Source organism: Parastagonospora nodorum (genome assembly GCF_000146915.1).
Source record: "Parastagonospora nodorum SN15 chromosome Unknown scaffold_3, whole genome shotgun sequence".
In the NCBI taxonomy this organism is placed as follows: Eukaryota; Fungi; Ascomycota; class Dothideomycetes; order Pleosporales; family Phaeosphaeriaceae; genus Parastagonospora; species Parastagonospora nodorum.
Genome location: NW_001884551.1, coordinates 1,425,527 through 1,453,114, shown reverse-complemented (window position 1 = coordinate 1,453,114; position 27,588 = coordinate 1,425,527). Strand labels below are relative to the sequence as shown.

The 27,588-nt window shown below is 52.0% G+C and overlaps 15 protein-coding genes across 15 annotated transcripts; 3 read left to right on the top strand and 12 right to left on the bottom strand.

Moving 5' to 3' along the window:
* Positions 1–902: 902 nt before the first annotated feature.
* On the bottom strand, positions 903–1,565 carry SNOG_02485 (hypothetical protein; the record flags this gene model as incomplete). Its single annotated transcript, XM_001793039.1, has 2 exons — positions 903–1,259; positions 1,443–1,565. The coding sequence occupies 2 exons, from the start codon at positions 1,563–1,565 to the stop codon at positions 903–905; spliced, it is 480 nt and encodes a 159-aa protein (XP_001793091.1).
* A 631-nt stretch (positions 1,566–2,196) lies between these two features.
* Positions 2,197–2,951, bottom strand: SNOG_02484 (hypothetical protein; the record flags this gene model as incomplete). The annotated part of the gene is made up of 2 exons (XM_001793038.1): positions 2,197–2,355; positions 2,442–2,951. The coding sequence occupies 2 exons, from the start codon at positions 2,949–2,951 to the stop codon at positions 2,197–2,199; spliced, it is 669 nt and encodes a 222-aa protein (XP_001793090.1).
* A 113-nt stretch (positions 2,952–3,064) lies between these two features.
* SNOG_02483 (hypothetical protein) lies at positions 3,065–3,505 on the bottom strand (the record flags this gene model as incomplete). The annotated part of the gene is made up of 1 exon (XM_001793037.1): positions 3,065–3,505. The coding sequence occupies one exon, from the start codon at positions 3,503–3,505 to the stop codon at positions 3,065–3,067; it is 441 nt and encodes a 146-aa protein (XP_001793089.1).
* A 257-nt stretch (positions 3,506–3,762) lies between these two features.
* SNOG_02482 (hypothetical protein) lies at positions 3,763–4,845 on the bottom strand (the record flags this gene model as incomplete). The annotated part of the gene is made up of 4 exons (XM_001793036.1): positions 3,763–4,077; positions 4,137–4,176; positions 4,312–4,337; positions 4,699–4,845. 4 exons carry the CDS (start codon positions 4,843–4,845, stop codon positions 3,763–3,765), a joined length of 528 nt encoding a protein of 175 aa, XP_001793088.1.
* Positions 4,846–5,182: 337 nt separating this feature from the next.
* SNOG_02481 (hypothetical protein) lies at positions 5,183–5,495 on the bottom strand (the record flags this gene model as incomplete). The annotated part of the gene is made up of 2 exons (XM_001793035.1): positions 5,183–5,240; positions 5,284–5,495. 2 exons carry the CDS (start codon positions 5,493–5,495, stop codon positions 5,183–5,185), a joined length of 270 nt encoding a protein of 89 aa, XP_001793087.1.
* Positions 5,496–7,634: 2,139 nt separating this feature from the next.
* On the top strand, positions 7,635–9,306 carry SNOG_02480 (hypothetical protein; the record flags this gene model as incomplete). Its single annotated transcript, XM_001793034.1, has 3 exons — positions 7,635–7,637; positions 7,729–8,251; positions 8,429–9,306. 3 exons carry the CDS (start codon positions 7,635–7,637, stop codon positions 9,304–9,306), a joined length of 1,404 nt encoding a protein of 467 aa, XP_001793086.1.
* Positions 9,307–10,916: 1,610 nt separating this feature from the next.
* Positions 10,917–11,986, bottom strand: SNOG_02479 (hypothetical protein; the record flags this gene model as incomplete). Its single annotated transcript, XM_001793033.1, has 2 exons — positions 10,917–11,112; positions 11,190–11,986. The coding sequence occupies 2 exons, from the start codon at positions 11,984–11,986 to the stop codon at positions 10,917–10,919; spliced, it is 993 nt and encodes a 330-aa protein (XP_001793085.1).
* An 839-nt stretch (positions 11,987–12,825) lies between these two features.
* On the bottom strand, positions 12,826–13,404 carry SNOG_02478 (hypothetical protein; the record flags this gene model as incomplete). Its single annotated transcript, XM_001793032.1, has 1 exon — positions 12,826–13,404. The coding sequence occupies one exon, from the start codon at positions 13,402–13,404 to the stop codon at positions 12,826–12,828; it is 579 nt and encodes a 192-aa protein (XP_001793084.1).
* Positions 13,405–13,731: 327 nt separating this feature from the next.
* Positions 13,732–14,393, bottom strand: SNOG_02477 (hypothetical protein; the record flags this gene model as incomplete). The annotated part of the gene is made up of 3 exons (XM_001793031.1): positions 13,732–13,906; positions 13,958–14,120; positions 14,172–14,393. The coding sequence occupies 3 exons, from the start codon at positions 14,391–14,393 to the stop codon at positions 13,833–13,835; spliced, it is 459 nt and encodes a 152-aa protein (XP_001793083.1). The 3' UTR covers positions 13,732–13,832.
* Positions 14,394–15,496: 1,103 nt separating this feature from the next.
* On the top strand, positions 15,497–16,768 carry SNOG_02476 (hypothetical protein; the record flags this gene model as incomplete). The annotated part of the gene is made up of 1 exon (XM_001793030.1): positions 15,497–16,768. One exon carries the CDS (start codon positions 15,497–15,499, stop codon positions 16,679–16,681), a length of 1,185 nt encoding a protein of 394 aa, XP_001793082.1. The 3' UTR covers positions 16,682–16,768.
* Positions 16,769–21,118: 4,350 nt separating this feature from the next.
* On the top strand, positions 21,119–21,676 carry SNOG_02475 (hypothetical protein; the record flags this gene model as incomplete). Its single annotated transcript, XM_001793029.1, has 1 exon — positions 21,119–21,676. The coding sequence occupies one exon, from the start codon at positions 21,119–21,121 to the stop codon at positions 21,674–21,676; it is 558 nt and encodes a 185-aa protein (XP_001793081.1).
* Positions 21,677–22,892: 1,216 nt separating this feature from the next.
* Positions 22,893–24,578, bottom strand: SNOG_02474 (hypothetical protein; the record flags this gene model as incomplete). The annotated part of the gene is made up of 2 exons (XM_001793028.1): positions 22,893–24,192; positions 24,247–24,578. The coding sequence occupies 2 exons, from the start codon at positions 24,576–24,578 to the stop codon at positions 22,893–22,895; spliced, it is 1,632 nt and encodes a 543-aa protein (XP_001793080.1).
* Positions 24,579–24,958: 380 nt separating this feature from the next.
* Positions 24,959–25,591, bottom strand: SNOG_02473 (hypothetical protein; the record flags this gene model as incomplete). The annotated part of the gene is made up of 4 exons (XM_001793027.1): positions 24,959–25,003; positions 25,104–25,147; positions 25,317–25,413; positions 25,565–25,591. The coding sequence occupies 4 exons, from the start codon at positions 25,589–25,591 to the stop codon at positions 24,959–24,961; spliced, it is 213 nt and encodes a 70-aa protein (XP_001793079.1).
* Positions 25,592–26,104: 513 nt separating this feature from the next.
* On the bottom strand, positions 26,105–26,947 carry SNOG_02472 (hypothetical protein; the record flags this gene model as incomplete). The annotated part of the gene is made up of 2 exons (XM_001793026.1): positions 26,105–26,226; positions 26,383–26,947. 2 exons carry the CDS (start codon positions 26,945–26,947, stop codon positions 26,105–26,107), a joined length of 687 nt encoding a protein of 228 aa, XP_001793078.1.
* A 54-nt stretch (positions 26,948–27,001) lies between these two features.
* On the bottom strand, positions 27,002–27,163 carry SNOG_20025 (hypothetical protein; the record flags this gene model as incomplete). The annotated part of the gene is made up of 1 exon (XM_001793025.1): positions 27,002–27,163. One exon carries the CDS (start codon positions 27,161–27,163, stop codon positions 27,002–27,004), a length of 162 nt encoding a protein of 53 aa, XP_001793077.1.
* Between the last annotated feature and the right edge of the window lie 425 nt (positions 27,164–27,588).

Sequence of the window (27,588 nt, the reverse complement as noted above, 5' to 3'; positions counted from 1 at the left end):
CGCGGTGGAGTCGCGACGAGGGTCAGTTTATCCCCCTTGACGCCAAGGAAGTCGTTCACTCGTATTGAAGTCTAGCCCGTCTTATCGAAATCTGAATTAACACCGTGTCGGGCAGGTTGATGTGTCGTCCAAAAGCCGTTGAAGCTTTTCCTATTCCGGACACTTTTTTGTATGGTAAAAATTTCGACCGGGCCCGATCGAGCGGGACCTGTCAAATGGGAGTTTGGTAACCAATGGGACTGAGAATTTGGGAGATGAGGTTTGTGTGGGTATGGATGAAGTGGCGAAAGTAACGGGCCTGTGGTAAGCGTTCCCTTGTATCGCATTCTAGCCTATCTCGTTGAGCGATCTATCTACCTAGAGTGTTTCGCGGATTTGAGACGCTAACAATGTACACTTGTAAGGTATTGAACGTCACCGCACTGTGCTGTTCTGCAACAACGCCGTGAAAGCATTCACGATATTGTATCTAGCCTGGAAGTATATGTAGGCGTTGAGGCAGGTTGCATTGTCGTCCTAAAGCTGCTGGCACTTTGTTCTATTCTGGTAGTTATGTTTGTATGGTACAATTTTGGACGCCGTCCAATTGTGTGGGACGTGTCAAACCATAAGAATGATAACGAATCACAGTGGGAGCATATTGAAGAGGTGTGATTGTGAGATTGCAATTGAGATTTGGTTTCTATTCATCTAGCTATAAGTAGTCCTGGACGCCTACATGAGCTTCATACCTCCACTTTCTCCGGACCTGGTACCTGTGGCGATGTCCTGGCAGACGCCTAATGCCTCTAAAGGCTGGCGCAGAAGTTGCTGCCAATCACTGCGATCTGCCCTGGGTACACATACTTGCAGTTAGATATAGGACCTGAACGACACAGCCTGCGCGCACACGTGTTGCGATACTAAGGACGAGGAGGCAATGGAATGTCGACGTTTTGTGGGGTAGTCATTTTCATTACGCCGTAGAAGTTGTAGATATTCTGCTGAGAGGGTTCTGAGATGTGTGCCTGGAGTTTGCCCTCGAGGCCCACGATCAGGCCGTTGTTCTCGGCGAGTTCATCCTCCAGCGCGCGCAGCTCGTTCACCTGGACTGTAATCACCTCGTTCTTGGCTCGGAGTATGTTTCTGGGTGCTGCGTTCTCGTCACGCAAAGCGCTGATGAGTTCATCGTGGGGCGTCCTGGTTGACAGCTTGGTTGAGGCAGGGGAATTGGATGCGGAGGGAGGGGTTGGATAGCCAATTAATGGCAAAACGGAGCCCTATACTCCGTTTTTTTGTCCGCTGAGCAGTCTACTCGGCTCCCAAAGATTATTACCCTCATTCTTGACGCCGGCAACGGTCGTCGTGATCGGGAGAGTATCACTGTTGATCAAGAGATAAAGGGATATGTTATTGTGGGTGGTAGATGTGCATGTGACATTGAGTTCGATGCAGGCATGTACCGGTAACTGAGAATCAATGTTTGGTTGTGAGAACAGGATTCCTTCTGGACCAAAGACAGGCCTATAGTTGGCAAGAGCAAGGCCACTGAAAGCTAGAAATGCAACCACAGCTACCAATTGCATCATGGAAGCTAGTGTACCGAAGGGGTAGATATCGCAAAGCGCGAGTCAGTGGTCAAAGGCGCGCGAGACCGTTGTACAAGCGTCCGCGCAATAGTGTGGTTCTAGCGAGTCGTTGGAAACGGCCGACACTAGAGATTTAGCATAGTGTGGGGGTTTATTTCTATTTATGTGCCTCTTAAAGGGGCTTTGACTTTGCTGTACCATGGGCTGCGTGGCGGTACGTTGGCGTAGAGAAACGTGCCACTAAGACGGGATAGAAAGACCGTGCTACACCATCACGGCGACATGAATGGTGCTGTGTTGCTTGGACCCAAATAACAGAATTGATATGCCATCTGCAGGCTCGCGCGTGCTGCTGAACAGCGTCATGCCCAATCGCATGTGGAGCAGACGGTACTACCCAGGGATGTTCCGTGAGCTCAGTCGTCTTACAAGTATGCTGCGCAAGTCGTTCAGCGCGCAACCTATGAGCTTATCAAAAGCCACATTGTTTTGGCTCGCTGTTTGCTTCTCCAAACTTCAATGTCTGCTCCAGGGCTCTACAAACTGAGTGTATGTCACGAATTGTGCCACGACGTTAACGGCTATTTTCTTCTGTGCAGCTCAAGTGTCGCGGATCATTCCATCCGCTCTACCAGTCACCTATGCTCGAATTTCGAGGTATCGCGCGATGCTTGCCACCGGCGCTATCTGTACAAGAACTTTGCCTTTTCATTGAGTACTTGACTCTCGGGTCTAACTCGAGGAAGAGTAGCCATTCAATGCCATACTCTGATTTCTCATTGTTCGTCTTTTGTATGTATCGAACGCAAAATTTTCTACTACTCATCAATGGAAACATCGTCATATCTTCCCAGTTACCATCTCCGCACACACCTCAGCCAACGCATATATCAAACAACTCGGCATCGCAGCCACATGCTCAGGAAACATACTCGCATCACAAACCCTGAGTTCCTGTACACCCTTGACCCTAAACTCCTCATCCAAAACCGTACCCAGCGCACATGTCCCCATCGGATGCGACACTGTCGCCCTCGCAGCCCTTATCCTCGCATCAACCTCATCAGCACTGCTCTCCTGCTTCAGCACCGGAAAGCCCAGCGGCGCAAACTCCGTTTCAATTACATCCGTGAACTGCGCCGTGTTCACGATCTTGAGATTTCCGCTGACTGCGCGATGCAGGATGAAGCGGTCGGTATGTGTAGAGAGGAACCTGGGGTCACACACGGGATTATCCGTCGGTGATGCGGATTTCAGAGTCACGGTGCCGCGCGATAAGGGCAGCATGTGCAACGCCGCGAGGCCGATGTGCTCTTTCTTTTCTTTGATGCTGGGGTATAAAGACGGCGGGACGTAGCGCGCATGATAGAACACCAGGGACATGAAGTGACAGCGTTTGTCCAACTACATAGCGGAATCCTCCTTTTGACCGTCAGCAAGAAGGTCTGGAAGTAAGTCTTCACGCGGGATGTGCCCGAAGAGAGTGAAGTCTATGGTCAGGCCTTGGCCGTATTCTGGCTCATTCTGGCTTGTTTGTACCTGTCAAGGAACGCGCGTAGCTTTTGGTCGGGTCTTTGAGCTTGTGCAATGTGATCATGGCATTGTGATCGAAGAGGTTTTTGGCTGATGGCTGGCGTGTCGAGAAGGAGTGGGATGTTTTGTTTCGAAAGCTCGGATGCAGGGCCGATGCCAGAGAGCATGAGGAGTTGAGGTGTTCGTTGCGTGCCGCAGGATACGATGATTTCTTTGCTTAAGTGGATGACTTTGCCGGACACGAGCAGGACGCTTGTGGCGCGCCTGGAGTCGCCAAAGAGGATGCGAGTGGCTGGTGTGTCGCACAGGACATTGACGCCGGTGAGACTGTAGACTCTTACGCTATGCTGGCGCACGGCTGTCGAGGCTGAAATTGCTTTGGAGTTTTGCACAAAGTCTGTCATGCCGATCGGATCACCTTGGTTGCGTTGGGTTGTACTTGTGGCCTAGTTTCTTCATTGACGTCTACACAATATCTCTTGGATGATATTTACTTTCGCCGATAGGATGTATGCCTCCATCAGAATCATAATGCTCTGGGTCTGCGGCGGAATCGAGATGCTTCTAGATTCTCTTGAAGTACTTGACAAGATTCTGGAACGTGAACTTCTCGTTCCGCCCTTTTGATAAGTAGATCACAAGCCGCTGTTGATGGTTGCATCTAGTTCCCCATTTCAACGCCGCTTCCATCAGAGAGTAAGCGCCCAGCCGGGTTCATGATCTGGCGATTGTCAAGACATGGTTGCGGTGTCGTGGAGTAAACGACCGTCAGACCGTCTGCCATTAGCTGTAGAAACTCGGTACCATCCGAGACATGGTTGATTTTGGGATGCTCGACAGCATTGGTTCCAGCCTCGAGTAAAGTGATGCGCGAGTCGAAGAGATACTGCTTGAGACGTGAGGCAATTGTTACGCCTGCGAGTCCACCGCCGACGATGATATAGTCGCATGTCGAATTTATGATGAGCTGCCTGTTCTAAAAGCCATTAGCAGTGACTTCAGTACATATGTATGATCTATCCAATGTTTACTTACATTCTCGTGGCCGTCCGGCAGACCACTTATGGAAAGTGGTCTTCAGTCGTCTACGTCAATCCTTTTGGCTACTTGATTCATTGGTCGTTCGGACATGAGCGACGTCCGTTGGTTCTGACAGTGTCAGCTCCGAGTACGCAAGTAAAAGTTTAAGGCGGCCAGCGCTGATGATGACGGTGAGTCAACTCTGTAGGCAGTATACTACGTATCTATAGAAGGGACAGTGCAACTGGTTAGGCGAGGTGCGCATGCGTAGTTCTTGGCCTAATTAGTGGCTGCGCAACTCGAGATCGTGGTGTGTTGCGTCAATTAATTCCTACGCTGTCAGTACAGTAAGCTCATACAGTTTATTGTTTGGGACCGATCACTGAGCTGTCGATATTAAGATGAAGCCACAAGATCAGGCAGGGGGACTACATTTGGTTATGCTCCTTTCTTGGAGCTGATTTGGATATAAGCGGACAACGACATTATACGGTAGTCTTCGAAAGGTTATCCAGAATTTCGTGGAAATGACCCACGTTGTACGCTAGACATTGCGAGATATCGACTGCCCGCGTACCTTGTAGTCACCACCGCTACCATAATCTCCAGTAAGCTGCGGGTCGACAATCATGTGGCCGCTATCTCTGTTACTCTCCATAGTATCGCCCACCCTCGCCCATCGGTGAAACATCAGCTCGGCTCTGTACACGCACTCCTGGCACATGATGGCGTCGCTCTGCCGCTCATGATCGGATAAGTTGGCGATATAGCAGGGCGAATCGTCAACACAGTTGGAGGCGCATGGTCGCACGATTGCAGTACAAACCTCATGTCCACAGCGCAAGCGATGTACTTGACACCAATCGAAGTCTTTTTGTCTCGGATCGAAGTAGGGCGAACAGGGTAAACTGCCGGCCTGCAATTCGTCTATGCCGAACGCGGTTTGGATGACAAGTCGTGTGAGAGCGAGGCAACGCCGGAGTGCTTCTGAGGGGTTTGCGGGGTTCATGCGCTGCCGGCGATCGATAGGTATACCGCTGCAAGTCTCACAATAGAGAGTATCATGAGCCTGCGTCGGGCTGAGCGGTGGGAGGTGAGCCTTGATCACTCGTGACCTGTCTGTGTGAGCGGATTGTTCATTCCAGTAGTTAAGGCCGCTTACGTCTTTTTGTCTGTATTACTGATGAAGGCGTGGGTTACAGCCCACATAACCGCCTGGGCGCAGTTGCGCCCGCAGCGGCGATTCTCGTCGTCGACAGCGATGATGTGCCCACAGGTAAGCAAGTGAAACATGCCAGAGACGTCATCCCCGGTACCGTCAATGAGCGTCGCGCAAGGGTTTATGACAGTATACGGACGGTGCTGATTGGCCATGGTTGTTTCAGTCCGACTGTTGCGATTTGGCGCGGGGCGTATTCGTGTGGGTGCTTGATAAGATCTGGGGAGAGAAAAATTGGAAAGTTGAGCTGGGCGAATACAACTTTACGACGATTGACTCTCACCACTCAGCAAGCCATCGAGATACCCCAGCCATTTCACAACTGAGCGTTCTCTACTTTCGGACTATGGCGAGTTTCGCGCATGCAGACTCCGACTGCGGACGTTCGGAAATCTCTCTTTCACTTCTCGTCGTGCGGTGCTATGCAAGGCCAAACATCATGACCTGGCAGCCAAGGCCGCTATAATGACAACCCATTATTTGGTGTGCATATGCTCGTGAGCGTCGCAACAAAAAAAGACAGACTTGTTTGCCATAAGGGAATATACGTTGTGTCATCGACGGGAGTAATCTGACGTCAACGGCTCGCCGGCACTAGGAACATGGAGTAAAAGCGAAGAAGACATATCAGGAACAAAAACACGAGAATGTGATGGAGTCTCGACTTGATGAAAGCTCTTATTATGTAAACGTCGTTGCTGTCGAACGCAACACCGGGTGCCAAGAATCGTCCAAAGACTTGAAATAGAGGGCTGGATCACCTGATAGTCGTAGCCCCATCGATTTCCATCTCTTTGCAATCAGCTCAAATCGAGCGAGGAACTGACGTGCGTGTGAAGTGTGTATGTGAAGGGAAGATTGGTGCAGCGAAGTGTGACAGGTCGAGGTGTGACGTCTGCAGTGACTAAGCGGGGCTCGAAACGCGGCAGGGGCCGGCGAAGCGCTCATAGGTTGCTGCCACACCTCACTCGTACAGTGCTGCGTCTGCTTGCATTGCTTTCTTTGTATTCTTGGGTCGCGCCTGCCGATGGAGACGCCGTGTCTTGCACAGGAAGCTGGAATTGACGTAGAAAGGACATTGCCCGCTGAAGTTTCGTAACCGGTCAGTTCTCACGCTGCGCTCCACCATGCATATCGAGTCGTGAACAGCCCGGTGTCCGTGTCTCTCGACTATCGCGGCCACTTATTCCAGCAGTCTTGGGTCTATCGTTTCTTGCACACGGGGAGAATCCGTCTAACACATGGCCAGAGACACCCTTGCAGAAGCCCGAATACACGTTGCCCACCATTCAGCCCGCGTCGCCAAACAAAGGCGCGACCTCGCACACGGCGACAGCGAACCGCCCTGGCCTCCTTCCAATCGCCCCAGCGCAAACACATGCGAATGTCACTGCGAGCTCGGGATCCTCCACCACGGAATCGCTCTCCGAGTTGACGTCGCATTCGTCCCTGGACTCGGTCCCGCTCGCTCTGATCCGCGGAGGTGACACCACCCCCCAGAAGCCAGCTCGGAGCAACAGGCGCAGCAAGTCGAACAAGTCCAACAACAGATGGAGTAAGGAGAAAGGCTCACTGGACGACACGGCCTTGGAACGCACGCCGCCCACATCTCAGCCCTCAGAGGCGGCGCTGAACGCTGCTCACTCACCAACACCGGCATCGAAGCACCGCCAGCCTCAGTCCGCTAGCAGGAACCCGGCCGCAAAACAGGGGCGATTGATGGCAACAACTTTTGGGAGCCCTTCGGGTGATTCGCGACGAGGGGTAGCTTCTCCTCGGCCAAAAGGTCGCGGTATGAGCTCGCTATCAGTTGCACATGTTTGGAAGCTGACTCAGCGCTGCAGAAGCGAAGAATACCTTCTGTCGTAATGTGACAATATACGGGCATTGTAGATACGAAAACAGTAAGTGCCGCCCGCCGCACCTGCCGGATCACGTGGTGACCCCTCCCTAGCCTGTCCCTACATCCACGACCTGGTCAAGCTCAACCAGAATGAGAACGCGAAGAAGCGCTTCAACGTGGACTCGCCCTCGTTCACCCCGCTCACAACCACCCCAAATGGATCCGTGACGGCGTCCGCGCGCAACGCTGCAATTTCGCCCAAGGCTGCAAACGCCGCAGTCTTCACCCCGAAATCGCAACGGTCCGGTGAGTCGTCTTTCCATCGATGCATCGCATCGACATGCTGATCTCTCCAGCGGTGAGCACGCCAAATCTGCACAACAAAGAGCCGGCTCTCGATTGGCATGCTCCAGACTTCCAGGAATTCGTCCCTGAGACGTTTGGTGGTCCCATGGTGTGTGCACCCATTTTTCGCTCTCTCGCTTCCCCACACTGTCCAATTTGTGTCATGTCCACGTCCTCTACGAGTCACTGAGTGCCTCTAGGTCGACTCCAATGCTTCGGCCTCCTACTCAGGCTACGACCCTTACACGTCGAGCGCAAATCTAGCTTCCATCGCTGGCCAAGGACATCAATCATCCGCTATGAATCCGTATGCGCAAGGTCACTCGGGTCTCGAAGCGTCTTACTACCAGAACCCAAGCGCTTTCCAGACATCGCCGGCCTATCACCTGTACTGGCCTGTCGGTCCTCAGCCCACCAGCCTGCTCGGCTATCAGCGGACGGCTCATGACTTCTTTATTCCAGATGCATTACGCGAGGACTTGCAGAAGCGGGCAGAGGTTGCGCGTCAAGTCATGCCAAACTCGACACTACCAGTCATTGAGCAGTTTCACTCGCTGTTTTGCCTGGATACCACACCGCAGAAGAACAATGCCCCCTTCGGCTACGTGAGTTGGATTTACAAGGCCATTTCTGGCAAAGACGGCAAAACGTATGCCCTCCGTCGCCTCGAAAACTTCCGGCTTACCAGCGAGCCTGCTATTCGCTCCGCTCAAGCATGGAAACGTATCTTTAACGGCAGTATCGTGACGATACACGAGGCATTCACAACACGAGCCTTTGGGGACAGCTCTCTGATTATAGTCACGGACTATCACCCAAATTCTAAATCGCTAGCAGATGAGCACTTCAAACCGATGCAACGATTTAACGGGCGCCAAGCTACATCGTCACATGTGCCAGAGCATGTTCTATGGGGCTACATTGTTCAGATAGCATCGGCACTCAAGGCGATTCATGGATCCGGTCTCGCTGCGAGGCTAATTTCGCCTTCCAAAACACTGCTGACAGCAAAGAATCGCATCCGGCTAAATGCCTGTGCCATTATGGACATTGTCCAGTTCGAGACTGCGCGACCCGTAGCCGAAGCGCAAGCCGACGATTTTGTCCAGTTGGGCCGCATGATCCTCTGCATTGCCAACAACAATACCACCGCTCACCTTCAGATGCAGAAGTCTATGGACCACGTAACCCGCAATTATACCGCCCGTTTGAAGGAGTGTATCCAGTGGTTGCTCAACCCGCAACCACCTTTGGGCACACCATCATCACCCACCACACCAGCGCCCGGGTCAAAAGACATTGACAACTTCCTAGGTGGTATTTCTGACCAGCTGGCCTCTGTTTTCGACAGTGAGCTACATGCACAAGACACTTTGACCAATACTCTTGGTCGCGAGCTGGAGTCTTCGCGCATCGTGCGTCTCCTGGTCAAACTTAACATGGTTAACGAACGCCCTGAATTGGACGCATCTCAGCAAATGTCTGGCGGAAACACCTCCAACCCATCCTCCGTGTGGGCCGAAACTGGCGAACGATACTACCTCAAACTCTTCCGCGACTATGTTTTCCATCAAGTCGACGCCAATGGACATCCTGTCACTGATCTAGCACATGTGCTCGACTGCTTGAACAAACTCGATGCCGGCACGGACGAGAAGATTGCGCTTATCAGCAGAGATGAGCAAAACGTCCTGATAGTGAGCTTTAGGGAAGTCAAGCGCGGTCTTGAAATCGCGTTCCAGGATTTGATTAGAGCGGGTCGGGGGCAGGGGAAATAGGCTTCTTCGACCAACAACAGCCCGCTCAGCTAGCAGCAACCACAGCGGAACCATGAATGGCACTCGCGGTTTGGGACACCTCCGCCTATAGGACCAAAGAACGGAAGATGGGTACATACTGTGGGTGAAGAACGTGGATTTGGACAGGGACGCCAAAGATGGGGAGTGTTGCGTTAGACTCCGGGAGGGTATTTGGAACGTGTTGTCTTGATGGTAGATAGGGATGCTGATACGAAAGACGGAAGGACGCGTAGCGTACACAGGCTTGATACGCATATTCTTAACGCTCGAATGAAACACGTTACAACTTTGCGATTAGGTATCCATTCTCTATTGGTGATAAATGCGTCGACAGTTCGCGCGGCACCTGGCGATTACGGCTTGTCCGCAAGCACAATAAATCCGATTCCCCGATGTCCTCTGCTCTAAAAAAGACTTCATCTTTCAGTCCACGTCCTGAGAACGCTTCACCTCGACAGTTCCAACGTTCTCACTGGTAGGAACTCCTGGCCCGTGCATCAGGGCCCGTGCCCTGACCGTGCGCCCTCCGTGCACCGCGCTAGTTCCCGCTCTTAGCGCCCCTCCCACTGGTATATATACTGCCCTACCTACGCCTGTACTTCCTTTTCTCCAACAAACTCCCCTGTCACTTCCCCCCCAGCCCATTCCCATACCCCCAGAAGTTCTGAGCGCCCCTTCCTAGTTGCAACTATGACCACTCTCTGGTTGCTTCTATGCCCTTTTTAGTCGCAACTATGACCACTCTCTGGTTGCTTCTATGCCTTTTCTAGTTGCAACTACGACTACCCTCTGGTTGCAACGATGATGAAATTCCCGTGCTTGCAACTATGACCATTCTCTGGTTGCATTCACAACCCCTTTGATTGCAGCTATGACCATTCTCTGGCTGCTCTCATTCCAGGGTGCGCTGTTATCTGGTCTTCCTCCCTTACGTCCTTCCTCACCCGTTCATCCTGTCACTTCACTTTCCATCATCCCAGCTTTTTCATTAAGTTCTTAGTCTCTGTGACCTTGACTTGAAGAAGAAGAGTAGTATGGGTGACTTTCACTTCTGCGCGTATTGTTCCACTTTTACTGCATTTGATCGCTTCATCACAGATTCATTTGCTTTGCTTGTTTTTAGCGATTGCCCACAGTATAAGCTAGTCACACTTGTATTATTGTGTGTTGCCGAGTAACTGTCCAAATTCTTGGCCAACCTTGAGGCCTCCTGATAACTGCGTAGCTTATTCGCAGTGATGGTCGGGAGCTATACAAGTTGCTTTCAACGTGTCATTGTGCTTTGAAACCGTCGTGATTGTGTTCAAGTTGTGCTATCATTCTGTAATTATGTTAAAATACTCGAGAGGCGGCGGCGGCATCTATTGTGGTAAAACGGATAGTAGCAACATAGTCCAAACTGCAATTTTAGGACATGATTGAAATCACTAGAACAGGAGTGCATAAGTTTGGGGTCCATAATCTATTTTTGTATGAGGAACGGCACTACATGAAAGCAACCTTACGCCCCTGTCACCTATCGCATGGTCCATGCCATGCACCACACCACCGCCATCCATGCTTCACCTCCGATAAGAGCTTCAAGCAGCTTACTCTGTGCCGTCATGGTGATTGGGCAGCGTGTCGATGACGTCGTGGCCGTAGTGCGCGAGCTGGTTGTCATGGAGGAAGTAGCAGCGCCTGCTGCAAGGGCCCTCGCGGATGCACTTGTTACGGTAATGAGGGAGCTGAGGGATCTTCGGAGCAGCTGGAGCTTGCGGGAACACCGTCTGATCCAGTATCTGACTATAATGGAGTTAGTTGGCCGTATGCTAGTGGATATGTTTCATTACACGTACCGACGAGCAGGGGTAGTACCAGACCTAATGGGGAGACTGGAGCTACTATGCTTGGTCACCTTTGACGCATCCTGGGCGACGTGGCTGGTGCCGGAGCCGTTGGAGCGACGACGCAAAGAGGAGCCAGGCGAAGACGCCGTACTGTAAGTCTGACCCGGAGCAAGGTTGATGATGATGTTGGCTTGCGAGCCTCGCTGGAACTCGATCTTGTTTTGGTTATGCTCCATGTTCAGTTGCTCCACATTCAGCTGCAGCTGCATATTCTCGAGCCTGGACGTGAGGTCGCGAAGCTGGCTCATCGCGGCAATACAATCCTCCTCCACCTTGGCCTTTTTGACTTCGATGCTGATCAGCTGAGCCTGGTTCAGGCTGACATGGTCGGACCAATAGGTTTCGATGTCGGGAGGCTGGGTGTAGCTCGCGAAACTTGATGAGGCTGTAGCACGCTCGGAGTTGAGACGTGTGTTCTCAGCTATGGCATGAATGAGCAAACCAGCTTGATTTTCGTTGACCGCTCTCAATGTGCGGTTCTCCTCCTCCTCAGCTTCCACCTGCTTCTTCGTGGCTGACAACTCCTTCTTCATGGCTGCTAGCTCTCTCTTGAGTGACTTAATGGTGGGGCCTGCGCTCTCGTTGTCGTCAGCATCTTGGCGAAGAAAAGCGCTGTTGTCGATGGGGAAGCTGGGTTCGAAATTTTCCGCGTAGTGATTGAAGTCGCGGGCATTGTTGTCATCCGTGATCATGTCACTGTCCCCGTAGACCTCGACGAATCCCTGCTGGTGATAGACCATGGCTGCAGTACCGAACCTGGAAATGGGCATGTAGTTTGGGTGTGAAACGGGGTTGAGATTGTAGGTCGCAAAGCGCGGAGCACAAACGGTAACGGGGGGCTACCGGTTAGCGTGTGCGCAGGCCTGAACGTGCCCTTTCGTGCCCTGTGCTGAGCGCCTGTCCGAAAGTAGACGTGGAAGTGAAAGACCGGCGCACACACAGCGTGGAAATTCAGCTAAGATTGCGCTCAAAGCACTCAATTTGGCCAACGAACTAGCTTGTGGTGCAAGTATGCTCATTCCTGCATAATTTGGTTCGACGCAATCCTTGGGTGTCATCTCGATACAATCTTGGAAGCCATGCAAGGTTGCTGAACTAGAAGATGACAGTGAAGTAAACAAGGCCCATCGAAATTGAGTTAGGGTATCCAGCGTAGCTACAGCCCCTTATAGTCTTCCATTTTATTCGCATATTAATCACGTATATCACCAAGTGGGTACGTTGACTCTCAATGTCAGTTGGAACACTCAGTGGGGAACAACGTGCAGCTTTGTCCAGTAATCTATTCCACCTTTCGTGAGTCCCTATCATTGTGATTGTTTCGCCATCTACTCGGGATGGCATGTGGCAATGCCCTCTTTCTAGAGATGTAGCCACAGAACCTCATCATGCAGTAGGAGCTTTTACTGCCGCAGCGACGTGAACGGCTTTCACTGCAGGTATTGGATCGAGTCGACGTCTTCCAAGGCGCTGTTAATGATGATGCGTTCTACTGGAGACATGTCAGCATCGTTTCCATGAGATGAGCAGGCATACGTACGGGCCAGAATTGATCAATACCTTGCGATACCTCGCAGGCAGCGGAGCGACAGCAGAATTTGCGAAAGGCCTAATTGTACACACTCGGATCAGTCCGCCTATGCCGAGCAAGATTTATAGCGTCAACTCTCTTTCTTCCCCATTCTCTAATCGCAGCCTTCTTGGCCTCGATCTCAGCCTCGACTTCGTCCTGCGCTTTGTGGTACTCAATCACTGCGCTATGATACGCAGACCTAGCAGCCAGATATGTTGCTGGGTGTGGAGGCAGCGCGAATTCGTAGTTTCGCGCAGCCGCGAGCGCTTCCGGATCTCCAGCAGCTTCAAGGTAGAAGCCAGCTGGGTCAGATTCAGCAAACATAAAGTAGTAGTGACCTTCTTTGTGGTCCATCTGGTATACCCATTCACTTGCGGCTCGCTGGTGCTCAGAGACAGCTTGATCGAGCCGAGCAAATGAAACGTGGCTATCGGGACATGGCTGCACGTTATTGGGGTCGGTCTCGCCTACGGAAGTGGGAGCAGGCGTAGGCGCATGTGTCGTTGAGCCATTGTTCTCTACGTACAAGCTGGCGCTCACTGTGCTTGTATCGCTCGGGTTTGCGGTACCCTCGACGTCGTCGTCCTCGATTTGATGCTCGTCTGCATTGGCCATGTTAGTAAACTTTCGTTGTAGTTGTGAAGATCGTGAATTTGCGCGCGTGGCTCGGTGACTTTCGAGGGCCGGTTAGGTTATTTCTATGGTTTACAGATAGCTCATGTTAGACGCTAGTCCCAAAGTGGAAATAAAGTGAAAGCCCATCCCTGACGTGGACCGCAGCATTTTCGGGAACGAATCGAGAGAAAAAAAATAGATATTTGACATGGATAGTGCGGAATTAGATGTGAACAAGCCGGCATTTCAACGTCAACATCTGCTAAAGCTTCTACTATGAGCAAGCAATTCCTTTGTTGTACACAGGTAGTAATAAGATAGTACATTCGCTTTTCTGACTGGGATGTGATAATCGAGAAGATGCACTATGGTGTCCTTGTCAACACTGAGTTTCCATTCTTATCAATCCTCCACAGGATAACATCAACCTATTTCTTCGAGGCGGCCTTGGCGAGGTCAGCAAGGGCTTCGCGGCGCTTGAACTTGGCGTCCTGGATCACACCTATCGCTTGGTTAGTAAACGCCTGGAGTTTAGAGGACGTGCATTGCTTACTAGCATCGGCGTCGCTGGAGAAGTTGCCAGTCCAGGTGACGAATGTCTGGCCCTCGTGCTTGCCAGAGGTGACGGGGTATGCGCGGATGGTAGAGACGACGGAGGAGTATGAGAGCTCAGGCTGAGCCGAGATGACGCTGTATGTGATGAAGTGGTCGATGCTCTGATACACTGTCAGTGGTGTGCTCAATTGTATGCATAGGATACGACGTACAGAGTGCTCCTCCTGCTTGACCTCGACAGCAGAGCCGTCCTTGAAAGCCCATTTGACGACATCAGCCTCCTCAGATGTGCCCTTGACGAACTCGCTCTTCTCGAGAGCAGACCAGAACTTGCTGAAGTCCTGGAGCTTGATCAGGTGCCAGACATCGCTGAAGGGCGCTTCAATGACGGCCGACTCGCTGACGGAGGTGGAAGTGGGAATGCGGGCAGACATTGTGAGTTGAACGTGGAATTGGTCTTTGGGGGTGTTTTTGGGGAGAATTTGAGGAGAATTGGGACGAAGAGCGGTTCTGGTGAAGTGGTTGAAGTTTGGTGGGGCACATGTTTGTCTTTCTCGCGTGGTTGCGTCATAGCAATGCTTGTCAGGGAGCTGCTGCCCCTCCCCCGCGCCTACCTGACAGGCCACCATCTCGCCACCATACACCATTCAGCCCTATGCCACCCAGCCTCGATATCCATGTGCATCATTGTCTTCTCTTTCTTGTTGAGAGCATCGGCTCAAGCATTCGAAACGTAGTCCACTTACGCCGCTTCGGCTCTGAGCCTACACGACGTCATCTCCCATTTTCACAGCACCAGGTGCCGCAACTATTCGTGCCCGCTCTGCTTAAATTTTCGGCATCCTTAGACACTGTCTAGCAAGCTATACAACCGCCTGTATAGCTTCAAAGGACTAATAAGACTTTATTAAATCCCTAAGAGACCTTAGAGATAGACAGCCTTAGCTATCGCTACGACATCCTGTTCGCTACAGGGCGTAAGAACAGGCACGAATTGTTGCGCCACCTGGTGACAGAGCCGACACATGTTTGCTACAATTGCCTAACAATGAGACAAGGGCGAAAATGCGCAAACGGGAATTTGCACTATTCCGTTCTTCATTAGACCTTGTCACGGAGCCATCGCATGATGTTCGGCCTCAGAAGCCCGTGTTAACAACTAACCTGAATGTTCCCAAGCTTCGGTACCGGTTTCTATTCCCCGTGTAGCAACTGTTACGCTCCAAACTGTAAAGGTCGCCACATGTGGCGCATATCGGAGCATTGGAAAGCCCGACTGCAAGCCGCCTTGCTGGATTCGGTAGCACACCAGACACGCAACCACCTTTTGCCTGGAGCACGACCTGGTCAGGCGGCATCTAGTGGACGCACCAGATTAGTTTGTCATTAGAAGTGTATTCTCGACAGTTCTGTTTGCTTCGAGCACAGTGTTGATCGCTTTCGCTATTGGCCCTGCCGAAATGATGGCGTATCCAGAAGCACTCCAGGCTGCGTGGCGGGACAGGGTCGACATACGTACGCTCACACGTGCGACTTGATGCCTAGTGGTAGGTCACATATAAGTTCGCGAAAGCGTGAGACCTCCTTCTCATATCAAACACCTCCACAAATACTTATACCTCATGCGAACATGCCATCAGTCACATACATGAATCAATCAGCTCCCTTCTGGGACTTTCTCGCCAGCCTCGAGCAGCAAGGCAACAGCCACCCTTTCTTCTCCCAGCATCACAATGGCGACAACGAACCTAGCCAGGAGAATAAAGAGAGCCATGAAGAGCCTGCGTTCGGACCGTGGGGTGTAGGTGCCAACTTTTTTGGCGGTCGAGGAATGCCTCATCGCGGTCCGCCTGGAAGTACCAACCCCTTCAAGAGTACAGCTGCGCCCGACCTTGAAGCAGACGGCGCGGATCCAGGCAAGGAAAAGAGAGAAGAAAGTCATGATGAGATGAAGGACAACGGAGAAGGACCATCAGGAAACTCAGGCTCTGACAACGAAGGATGTGCTGGAAGTCGAGACCGCCAGGACCGCTACTGCGGTGGCCCTCGTCATCGCGGTCCTCCTGGACCTGGAAGATGGAATGGGCCCTTCGGACATTGTCGTCCGCAGCATGGCAGCTTTCGCCGCGCCGGACCTCACCATGGACCATATGACCAGGCAAACCAGGCAAACCAGCAGTGCAGGCCTGGAGGACCTCACAACCCCCATCACGGCACAGGCGGTCATGGTCGTCGCGGCGGCTGGGGCCCATGGGGAGGTGCCGGGCTCTTTGACAATGCTGGCTTCGACCCAGCGACCCTTGCGACACACTTCTGGAATCAGTTTACTGACAACAACACCAACACTAACCAGACCAAAGACAACGAGGATCTCATCCCCGACGCTGACATCTTCGACACCGAGTCCGCGTACGTCATCCATATCTCCCTCCCTGGCGCGAAGAAGGAAGACGTGGGCGTGAACTGGGACGCCGAGAAGAGCGAGCTGTCTGTTGCTGGCGTCATCTACCGTCCAGGCGACGAAGAGTTCCTCAAGACACTTGCAATGAACGAGAGGAAGGTCGGGCCTTTTGAGAGGAAGCTTCGCTTGGGCACGAGGGCCAGTCCGGCACACATCGATGCTGATGGCATCACTGCGAAGCTTGAGGATGGCATCTTGAGGGTCGAGGTGCCCAAGTTGGATACTGGCTATGTTGAGATCAGGAAGGTTGACATTGAGTAGGCTGGTACGTACACGCTGGACTAGGTGGAAACTCAATAGGCGATGATTGGGATGATGATGAAATAGTATTATTGTTCAATCCAGAGGTTATAGCCAGCTTTTCCACTTTAATTCGCACCAGGTGCAGCAACATTTCGTGCGCGCTGTGCCTCGCGATCCTAATCACCACAGGGTAGTTCAGTTGAGCTGTCTAATCTCAAGGGTTTCTTCTAGCTCTTCGCAACGTACCAATTAGCTATTGAGTCTATTAAGGTCTGTACATAAGATGACAGTTACTCTCTGATAGTAGATTGAGTTCAAGAAGAACGCGCACGAACTGTTGCTGGATCTAGTGTTCGTACCTTGCATCGTGACATTTTCTTTTGTTGGCCAGTATTGCGCGTATGAATTGGACATATTATTCCAACTTGAACTCACACACATGTGTCGCGGTTGCCATCTATTAAGTAGAACAGACGAGTGCCGCTTTAGCACTATTATCTAGTCGATGGAAGAGACCCATGGTGACTGTAATTCATGCTCAGCAATGAACGAAGGGAGAAGAATTCGTCTGTCAGTATACCATGCTAAGATCGAATATGCAAGCCCTAAGGGGGAGTAACACTACAGCCTATAGCTGCAACCTGTTGACATGCCAATTGTTGTGTTGCAAAGGCATCGAATGGGAAGTTCAGATCAGTGGTATACCGCCCAATAGCAAGTAGGGAATAGGACGTGTTCCATATATTCTTGTCACTACGGTAATGAAGTTCGTCTCGACGAACACAATGACCCCAAAGTAGCAGTTACGTACGCACGTCAGGTTCCTCTGTGGGGTGGGCGCGCAACATACGGCTGTCCGCATGGTAGGATGACACGCTGCCAGTTACCAGCAGCTCGCATGGAATCCTCCCATGCCACCATGGGAGTGTGCGGAATGCTTCCAGATCAAACTCATTGGCTCGTGGTACAATCCGCGTGGCACCGGGAGTCGATGTGGGTTTGACAGCCTCTTGTTTCGGTGGGGAAGCTGTGCCGACTGTTTGACAGGCAATAGGTCTCACAGCTCGTTCATCAAGCTGGATTACCATCAAAAGGAAAGGGGGCTGGTAGTTTGTTGCTTTGTTTGAAACATGCGGAGGGTGCATCAGTCCTTGATCGCTGCACTGGGTGGGCGCCTCGTAGTACACACTGGCGCAGCCATTAGCCAATATATTGGGACGATGGCTGGTTTTTGAGGTCGAAATGAGGTCAGTCGATATCTCTGACAGGATCGACGTGAGCGTGCTACACAAAGTCACGAGGAGGGCGGAATGTTACACCCCAACGGCTTTAATTCCCAGGGCTCTGGATGAGCGCAGCCTCCACGGGTATAGCTATCTCAACACTTCAACGAATTGTGTAGGCCGAAGTAAAGAAGGGCGTGATCAGAGTTCGATGTGTTGCACTGCGTATTGATGAGCCCGATCTTTTTGTTTCCGTGGCGAACAAAGTCAGCAGCCACGGCGGTTCGCTGGGGCCAGTCTGTGTAGCAGAGCTGAGGTCTCCATCGCCAGATAGACTGACTCTGCAAGATCGCTGTGGCCCACAGCGCGCAGATCGAGTGCCTCCGCAGAGAGAATCCGCATATCGCGAGGCAGATCCACTGCTGTGCACTGGCGTCTTGTGTTATGACCTCTGGCGTAGTACAAACATCTTCTTCTGGAAGGCGTCAAGTTCTGCTCCAATGCCAGGACCGAGTCAGGCAGCCTGTAAGACCGGCTTCTTTCCCCGCATCAGCTGCCGGGGACAGAAACAGTTACCTGTATCTGAGAAACCAACGAGAGGCCGGAAGGCTTTGCGCCTCCGACCCAGATGTCGCAAAGTGGGTATTCGGCCAAATGGGGGCGATGTATCCCGTGATGGCGTCCGGTGCATGTACGGTGTTCACCTTGTCGAGAAACGCAGAGGTATCGCATATTCTTCCAGAAGGTATGGTATGAGACTTACACGTGCCAGAGTGAGATTCGACATAAGGCGGGTCCGAGAATTGCTCCATTCGCGAGGGATGAGTGAGCTGCATGAAGGCAAGGCTGGCGCTAGCCAACAGGGACTGCGCACTGATGAAACCGAAACGGCGATGCTTGAGGATATCGCATTGACTGGAGAACCATGGTCGCATCGGCTTGTTAGCGTGCAAGGTCGCAGTATCGAGGAGTTCTTCCAGGCGCGTTATGCAGTGTGCTGGGCCGCAAGCTGTGCCGTACCTGCATGAACCATCCACTAGGCGCAGCCGCTCCCCGTGAGAAGGCCATGGTACATGATGGAGGGCGACGATACAGCCCGCTGAAAGTCGTGTAGCATCTCATCACGCAATCCAACTCAGCGGATATATTGTGCACGCCGTGTCGTGGTCGTGGTCGCAAGAGGCGTTCACGACGCCGAGCGCCGAAACCCAATTCGTCTGGAAATTGGCAGGAACGGCGCGCATCAGCCACAGTTTGATCCCATGCACGATCCTCTTTCACCGATCTCTCCGGCCACCTCATCCCGACAACATCTCCGACTCGGCCATGAACTGCGTCTGCAGGTCGCCAGGTTTCGACGCATATAGCAGATTCACGCACCGGCGATATATGCTAATGGTATGGCAGCGTAGCAGTCTGTGTAGCGCTGGCGGCCCTTGGTGATACCATGCTCCGCTATGGCGCTGCAGCTCACGCGTCTCTCCCTGGACCAAAGGCTATCCCTTCGTGTTGTACCAGGGATGTCCCCCACCGTTTTGGGTGTCACGATGTAGCTCTCCTCGGCAGTATCCGACCTACCAACACTTAACGCCCCCTTGCTGCCCATTCGTCGTCTGGTCTGCTGCTGAACTTTGTTGCGTTTCTTCTCTTTTGACAGTCTTCTCTGTTCATGTGCAAGGTTTCCGTCACGCATCAACCTCTGACGTTTACTTGCTGCCCAGCATTGTGCTTCCCAACCCTCGCGATTTGCAACCCTGACTTGACTGTGCCGCATCCTCGGTACCACGTCGTTCGATCCTTCAGCCACTAGTCCCAAGCTCACCCCGTTAAGTAAGAGGGGGGTCCCAAAAGTCTATACTTCCTACCGCCTCACGACCCGCTGATCAGTAACTACTACTTCGTTGAGCACAATCACGCTATGGGCAGGATGGCGCCGGTTCTAAGCAACCGGAACCTAAACGGCGGTGCGCCCAACACTGACGCTCTTGGGATCGTCTACGTTATCGCCGCCATATTGTATACGATAGTGTTGGCTGGCGAGCTCTTCTTGCTCAATCGACACCGCTCAGCCTTTTGCGTACGGATACGGAACCTTAAAGTTATATTTTCAGCTATATCGATACTCCATGTATATCTCGTACTTGTCCTGCTTGTCTATCCATGGAACGGACTCTTTCCATGCTCAGCTGAATTCTGGATCATGTCCGTCTTCCTGCCATCAGGCATGGCTCTCTTTCAAGGTGCGCTTCTAGACATCCCGACTCCTGAGAGCTTGCTAATGTTCTGCAGCCTGTAATGCTAGAGTGCTCACAGCCTACGAAAGTCAACGTCGGCTGACGCGCAACTACTTGGAAGGTGCTCGTAGGAAGCGCCTTTCATACACGCCAATGGGCCTCTGGGAAGCATGGACAGACCTTGACGCAGCCATGAAGGTCTACGTCGGCTCCATTGTAGGATTCGCAGTCTCAGTCAGTATACCGGCGCATATGACGCCTACATCAGCTAACTATAGCAGTTAATTCCCGCCATCATTCTGTTCTTTGGCTCCCGTCGCTTCCACGGCTACTATGGCTTCTTTGGTGAAGAGGCATCATACCGTGATTGCCGCAGAGGCTTTGAATGGTATGACTTTCTTACGAAATAAACTGACAGCTACTGACATTTCCGTAGGATCCCATCCATCTTCGTACAGCTTTTCTGGACTATTATTGTTGGACCGTGGATATTATGGAAGATCCGTCATATTAAGGATGTGCACTCTTGGGCATGGCAGACTAGACTTGCAATTCTTGCAGGGTAGGTCTGGTCCAATGCAAGATTGTATACTTGCTGACAATTCTCACAGACTCCCCGGTACACCACTATGGATCGCGTTCACCTTCTCGAACCTCGGAGGTGTAAGGAGCATCAACAATTACTTTGCGCCAGCTGGATGGTAAGTGTAACCCATACCTAAACATGTTTCTTTGTACACAAACGCCGGGCTCATTTAAACATGATTTTACGACACTGGTAACATGAACATATACTTACTCCCTGCAGGTTTATACCATCGCTCATCGTATGTCAACAAGTACTCATCGTCATCCCACTCCGCGATGCTTTCAAATCGAAGCCAAGCCAGCGGTCCACATCCACATCCGAGACAGAATCCCTGACCTCTACACACTCTACACACTCCACCAAGTCGTCGACCGTAATCTTCAGCAAGGAGCTCAAGTCGAAAGCATCGATGCAAGCGTTAGAATTCAGCATTGAGAACAGCATCGAGCCACTGATCGCCTGGGCCGCGTCCCGCGAATTCACGGCTGAAAACACAATATTCCTCCGCGAAGTGCGCAACTTCAAAAAGAAGTGGTGCTGCCTCAAGATTGTCACCACCGCGCAGCGCCGCCAAATGTTTAACGACGCATCGCTCATATACTTCACTCTCGTCAATCCCTTCACTGCCGAGACACCCATCAACATCGAATACAAGATCTTCAAGACGCTGCAAAACATGTTTTCCGAAGTCGAATTCGATCCATATATGCCTCGCAGCAGTACACCAGACGCGCTCAAATCCCCAGGCCTAAGGGAGAACGTTGTGTGTCCGTGGGAAGACACGCTCAGCCGCCCGGCCAGTCTCGAGTCGACCCGCACGACGTCGAGCACAGCGAGCACGCGGAGCATTGTGCCCAGCGAGTTTTCAGAGGAAGTTTTCGACGCGGCGTTTGAGAGCATCAAGTACCTAGTCTTCACCAACACGTGGCCGCGCTATGTCGATGCCGAGCTGAGCTCAAAAGCATGAGTGTTAGCTGCCATGAATTTAATTGTTTTCATTTCGTTAAGTTTCCTGACTCGGCATGCGATGATTCTACTTCTTTTTTGATATCCCATCGCCCGCACGCGTTCTGCTTTTGCTTCGCCGAACAGGAACTCGTAGTGGCGAATTAGAAGTTCTATTACTATCTATCTACCTATCTATCTAGACAATACCTACACCAACTTGGGCGGTACCTCTTTGTCCATTTCTCGCACTCATTATCACATACCATTAAGGCACCGAATAGACCCCTCGAATCACAAAAATTCCAATTCCTCCACCGCCACCTCCACCATTACCATTACCCATATCTCCACCGCCCCTCCCCGATCTCTCCCCCTTGCAAATCTGCCCAACTTTTTACCTGCCTAGTTCAGCATTTACCCAGCTCGGGAACGCAAAACCCGGATTCGTTTCTGCAACGCGCGACGTCGCGCAACAGCGGAACAACAGATCTGGCAACGGCGGCGATTAGGTTTGCGGGCCTTTTTTTTTTTGGCTGCGTCCAAACACAGCCGATCAGCGCTGTCAGAAAAATGTTTTGGTGGGTTGGTGGCATTCGAGACTGTAGGTGGCATTTTCTGATACTCTGACCATGACCCACCGGACTCTTCTCCGATGCTGCGTTCAAATCGCCCATGGGCACGTGTGTTTATGCCGCATGTACGGTGAGAGTCTGCACTGATCAAGCGGTGAACATGTAGAAGTGATTGAAGCGAGGGCAGGCCCGTTTCGCTTCCTGCCGCAGTGCGCGTCGCGGATCGGGGGTGGGGAACATTTATGCGGGCGGGTAGATTGGCTGGGACATGGGACCGAGAACAGGGACAAGCATGGCGAGGAGCAGGGTTTTGAGGGGAATTATCTGGTCTATTATTATGTACACACTTGCTCGTGGGTTGTCTATGTAGCTCTTCTGGTGTTGTACAGAAGTGGGATTGTTTGTGTATGTATGTTCAAGCAAACCACACATATCCTGTTATGTGGAATAAGATCTGTGGTATGGTGTCGTCCGTCAACGTCGTGAATCCATCAACTCCATGCTGGTGAAGTCGTCCTGCTCACATCCCGGTATACCTGAGTTCACAACCTATGTGGAAAAAGATTCGTGATATCGTGCCTTCCGTCAACGCCGTGAATCCATAGTCGACCATCAACTCCGTGCTTTCAAAGTTGTCCTGTTCATGTTCGGGTACACCTGAACTCACAACCATCCACGCCTCGTAAGTAGTACCAATCCTGAGTGGACTACCTGTGCCGCGCCGCCGCCTCCAACGCCCCAATCCTTCTTCCTGATCGTCGGGCTGATCGAAAACCTAACCACATGCTCTTCCTCGTTCGCTATTACCTCTCTCATGGTCCTCATCACATCTCCATACAGCATCCTTGACTCATTGACCATCGTGCTGCCACCGAATGTCGCGCCGTGAAGTGGCCAATGGAAGTCCCAACGCACAGCAGCCATGCGGAGACGGAAGCCGATACGGTAGCCCTTGACGAAGAGTTCTTGGATGACATGTGCGCGGTACTTGAGTACGTGGGGAGGGAGGGTCCTGGTGAGAAGGCCGTCCAGAGAAGAGAGGAGAGAGTCAGTGAAGATCTGAGCACACGTAGTACGCCAGGACTTGTGGTCGGACTGGGCTTTGATGGCGGTGTAGATGGCTCTCTGGCGCTGCAGAAGTTCATCTTTCTTCTCATGCTCTGATGGCAATAGTTGCGTCCACTCGTATGCGAGCTGCTCTGTGATCTGCGCGTTGGCGTGGCCGCTGAGGTATAGACCGTGTTCGTCAATGGTACGGGCGAAGATGTAGCGGCTGACGACTGCGGTGACCATGGCGATGAGCATATCCTTTTCTGTTACGAGCATCATGAGCTTGGATGGCGGGCCGAGACCGCTAGCAATTGCGCTGTGGACGGCGAGGTTGTGGAGTTGCTCAGCTGAAAGGGTACAGAGGTGGACGGTGTAATCAGAAGCCCAGTTCTTGATCGCCTCAAAGAAGTCGCTGAGTAGGCCACGGTCGGTTTGAGGGTCCATACCGAGCGTGTATACTGGCGCTTGCATGATGGAGCGGATCTCACGCTGCTCTGGGGTTGCGGTGCGATGATGTCGCTTGCCCGCATGTTGGTTCGGTGTTGAAGGAAGATAGGGTGTGGTACGTGTGGCCGGTGGGCCAGAAGAGCTTGCTGAAATGCTTCTCGTGGGTGAAGGGGCCACCAGAGTGGGCTCATTTGAGCGGACTGCAAACCGCTTCGCAGAAAGATCGTGACTCGGGCTTTTGACGTATGCAACACTGGCCGAGAAAGCTGTGCTCGACTTCTGGTTCTGCCGTCGCTGAAGCCCATTCTGCGCGACAAGCTGATACTTCAAGTCAGAAACTTGCTGATTTGCTGAACGAAGCTCCTGGTCGGCGCTGAAGAGCTGCTCGTTGGCGTCGATCATTTGCTGGGTCATTTGCAAATTCCAGTGCTTCAACTTTTTAGCAAGACCACCATAGTGTCGCACCCTAGTAGAGAAGTTAGTGAATGATTTGGTGAGCCTTGCTTTGATGAGTGCTCACATTGGTGCTTGCGGAGCAACGAAGTTAACAGGAACTCCAGGAATTGGAGGTGCGACATTTGCTGGCAACATGCCCATGTTGGCATGATTGCCTTGTTGTGCCATCTGTGCAAGCACATCAGGCCGATTCTGCTGCAACCACAAGGTCACGTCCTTGTTGGCTTTGATTGCGCTTGCTGCAGAGGGATGATGCAGCTGGACTTGCTTCCTTGCTGCTAATGGTGCCCCATTAGCAGAAGACGTCGGCAGCCTGGCAACCCCAGGACCCGGACCAAAGGTGTCGTTCAAGCCTAAGCTTGCAAAGACCTGCACAAAGCTGTCCTCGGTGCTCATCTAGTAAAGAGTTCAGTTAGCATATAGCCCAGTGCGGTGAAAGTGAAGCCGATTCGCCATACCTTGACCGATTTCGTCTCCAGCCAAACTCCGCGAACGTATGTACAGAAGCCTACACCAGAAGATCGAATTAGTAACAGTTATAGGCAGAGCCTGTGATAATAAGACAAAGTTGGCGCTGCTGCTGAAGGGGAAAAGAGGAGGGGGAGGTGAAGCCTACTATAATATAGCCCAGCGGACGCGCGCCAAACCTGACGCGACCGTGTCGCAATGGAAGCGAAGGGCTAAGTGGGCCTGTAGAAGCGCCCTAGAGAGGGAGGCAAGCGGAGACTGTGAAAGCGTTTGGAGGTGGTGAAGGGTGACTATTTGTGCTTCGAAGCTCACTCTGCCGGAAGTGCTACCGGGATGGTGCTGATGGAGCCGATCTCCCAAGTGTGTCTACAGTGGAATCGCTCTCAGGTTGGTAGAAAGTCTGTATGATATCAGAATGGGTTTCAGAGCAGACGGTGACCAACTTATACACACCTTCGTCTTGCGTGGGAGCACGATCTTTGAGCACGCGCCTTCGGCTACCTGGAGTAAGCAGTACGCGTGCCGGTCGCACAATAGAGAACAATGGATGCCATACACTTCCTTGCTGCCTTGTTGCGGGGTAGAGTACCCGCGAGCTCGATTGTCTGTGCAGCTGGCCGATGCGTAGATTGGGTCGGCCTATGATAGTCGTGCTTGAGCACGTACGATGATAAGTGCCTGAGACATGGACCGTGATGTCGAAGGCAACAAGCCCATTTGATAATGCCTTGAGCAACCGGCGAATAGCCTGGAGGTGCGCGGTCTAGATCCTCAAAGACGGTGCCATAGCTTTGTGTTACTTTGGCGGCAACAACAGACTAGCTCTCACTATTACGGCGATCAATGGTGCGACGTGTATACCCAGTGGACTAAACACGTTCCATTTGGGGGGCCTTAACGGCAGTCGTACACACCTTGATGACATGAACTGATGTGCTCATTGTCGTGAGGAGGTGTGAGATGTACCGGAGAGATGATCAAGAGCGGAAGATGCATCGTGAAGGTCAGTGGCGAATACTAGCTCACAAAAGCGACAACCAGGCACTTCTATCAGATCTTCTTCGCGAAATTACTGCATTCTTGTTGATAGTGCCCGTTGGAAACAGTATGACTGCAGTAGATAGAGGAGTAGACAGGCTGGAGTTTGCTGTAGCTCCTTTGGTTGAGGGGAACTATAACAGATGGACAGTGGTTACGGCCAGTACAATGGGACAAAGCAAGAAAATGTCGAGCAAGCATTATGTTTATTCGAGGGCAAAGATTAAAAGGCTGTAATTACAAGGGTGCCAGGATCGCGTCTATAGCTGAGTTCGACGTGGAAACCGGCCAGAATCCAGACGTCTTCAGCATATGCGACGTGTACTCTGCGACAATGACAGAAGTTGAGATAATGGAAGTTGAAATTCTAAGCAGATGGCTAGTGTGCATGATGATAAGCCCTGAAAGTGAAGACTTCAAGTACGCTCTGCTTCTGAACCCTGCGTGAAAAGCGTTTGTTGGTTCGTGGGAAATTTGCCACGCTTCTTCAAAACGGTCACCGCTCGGAAAATATATGGCACGCTCATGCAGGAGGATGCTGTATTGTGTTAGCTCGAGTCATTGCCGCTGATAGCGTTGGCAAGTACGCACTGAAAGACCACCCAATAGGTGTGCCGCTAAGCTCGATGACTAGTGGATCAAATGTCGGGTTAGGTATAATCGAAGCACTTTGACTAAATTCTAGTCATTGCACATGCTTTGTCGAGCTGCACTGCGAAGGCATACGATATCGTCTGCGTTAGACTGGCGCGCCGGTTGGGATATGTGTTCAGCTTAGATTGGGGCAAGCGCATGTGCAAACAGAATTTCCGTGACGGTTGCAGGTAGTGCTGCTTGTAAGATGAGCCAGCGGTTTTGACGTTGATGTGAATGCTCAGTTGGTAAGCTTGATTGCGCGAGTTGAGAGAGAACACTCGGAGTATTGTCACTTGGTGCTCCTGGTATCGGATAGATACACATAGGACATTGATTGCGCTCGGCCCATTGATGGCTTGGAACGAAGTGGAAGAAGCCTGGTGGTAGAAGAAGCCGATGAGGTGTTGCAGCCAGGCAGAGGTGTCGAAGATGGCAACCCTAGATCTGACTTTGCAAGGACCTCGTTCACGCTGCTGGTGCCTGAATGATAACCATCCCCCTACTATGTAGTGGCCAAAGCAAAGGCTGAAAGCAGCACTCTCTGCGGCTACACGTAGGGGCCTTGTGAAATTCGCAAGGATGGTGGACCGTGGCAGACGACGGGCAGGCGCGAACGAGGCCATTGCAAATTCAGAGCGTGGGCTACTATCTTCTGTCGATACCAGAAAGGCGGCCGACTATCGAAGGTCTGTTGCGCGACGTGTGAACTTGAGATCCTTCATGACCCGACTGGAAGGGAGAACGATAGGCTTCGTAATGCTGCGGGACCTGCGGCGGTGCGACCAGTCGACCATTCCGCCAGCAACGGCAATCATCATGTTTCCGATGGCGCAGCTCATTGTTGCAAGCTTAGAGATCCGGTGTTGAAGAGGTCCTGGGCCTGGCAGGTGTAAAGTGTAGAGGAGGGCGGTAGCGACAAATACTCGAACAAGTACTTGGAAGACTCAAATGGGAAAAGTCGCAGATAGTATATGAGGTATGAGCGGAAAGCCATCGAGGCTCTCGTGAGGTACCTTTGTACATTCCCATTGTTGTTTTTATCTGACTCCTCTTACCAGCGAAAGTGGGTCGGCGGTGAATGCGTTGGTACGTGTGCTAGTAGCGGTCTGGACGGTAAAGGTGGGACGGGATGCCCCCTATTGGCCACACCATGGGTGCCCAAGTATTGATAGAGGTGTAGAGATAAGTTGAAACACTTTCTTGGACAGGCGAACAGTCTATAGGCTGCGGAATGTCCCTGCCATTGTTGAGGCGGGCGCGGAAC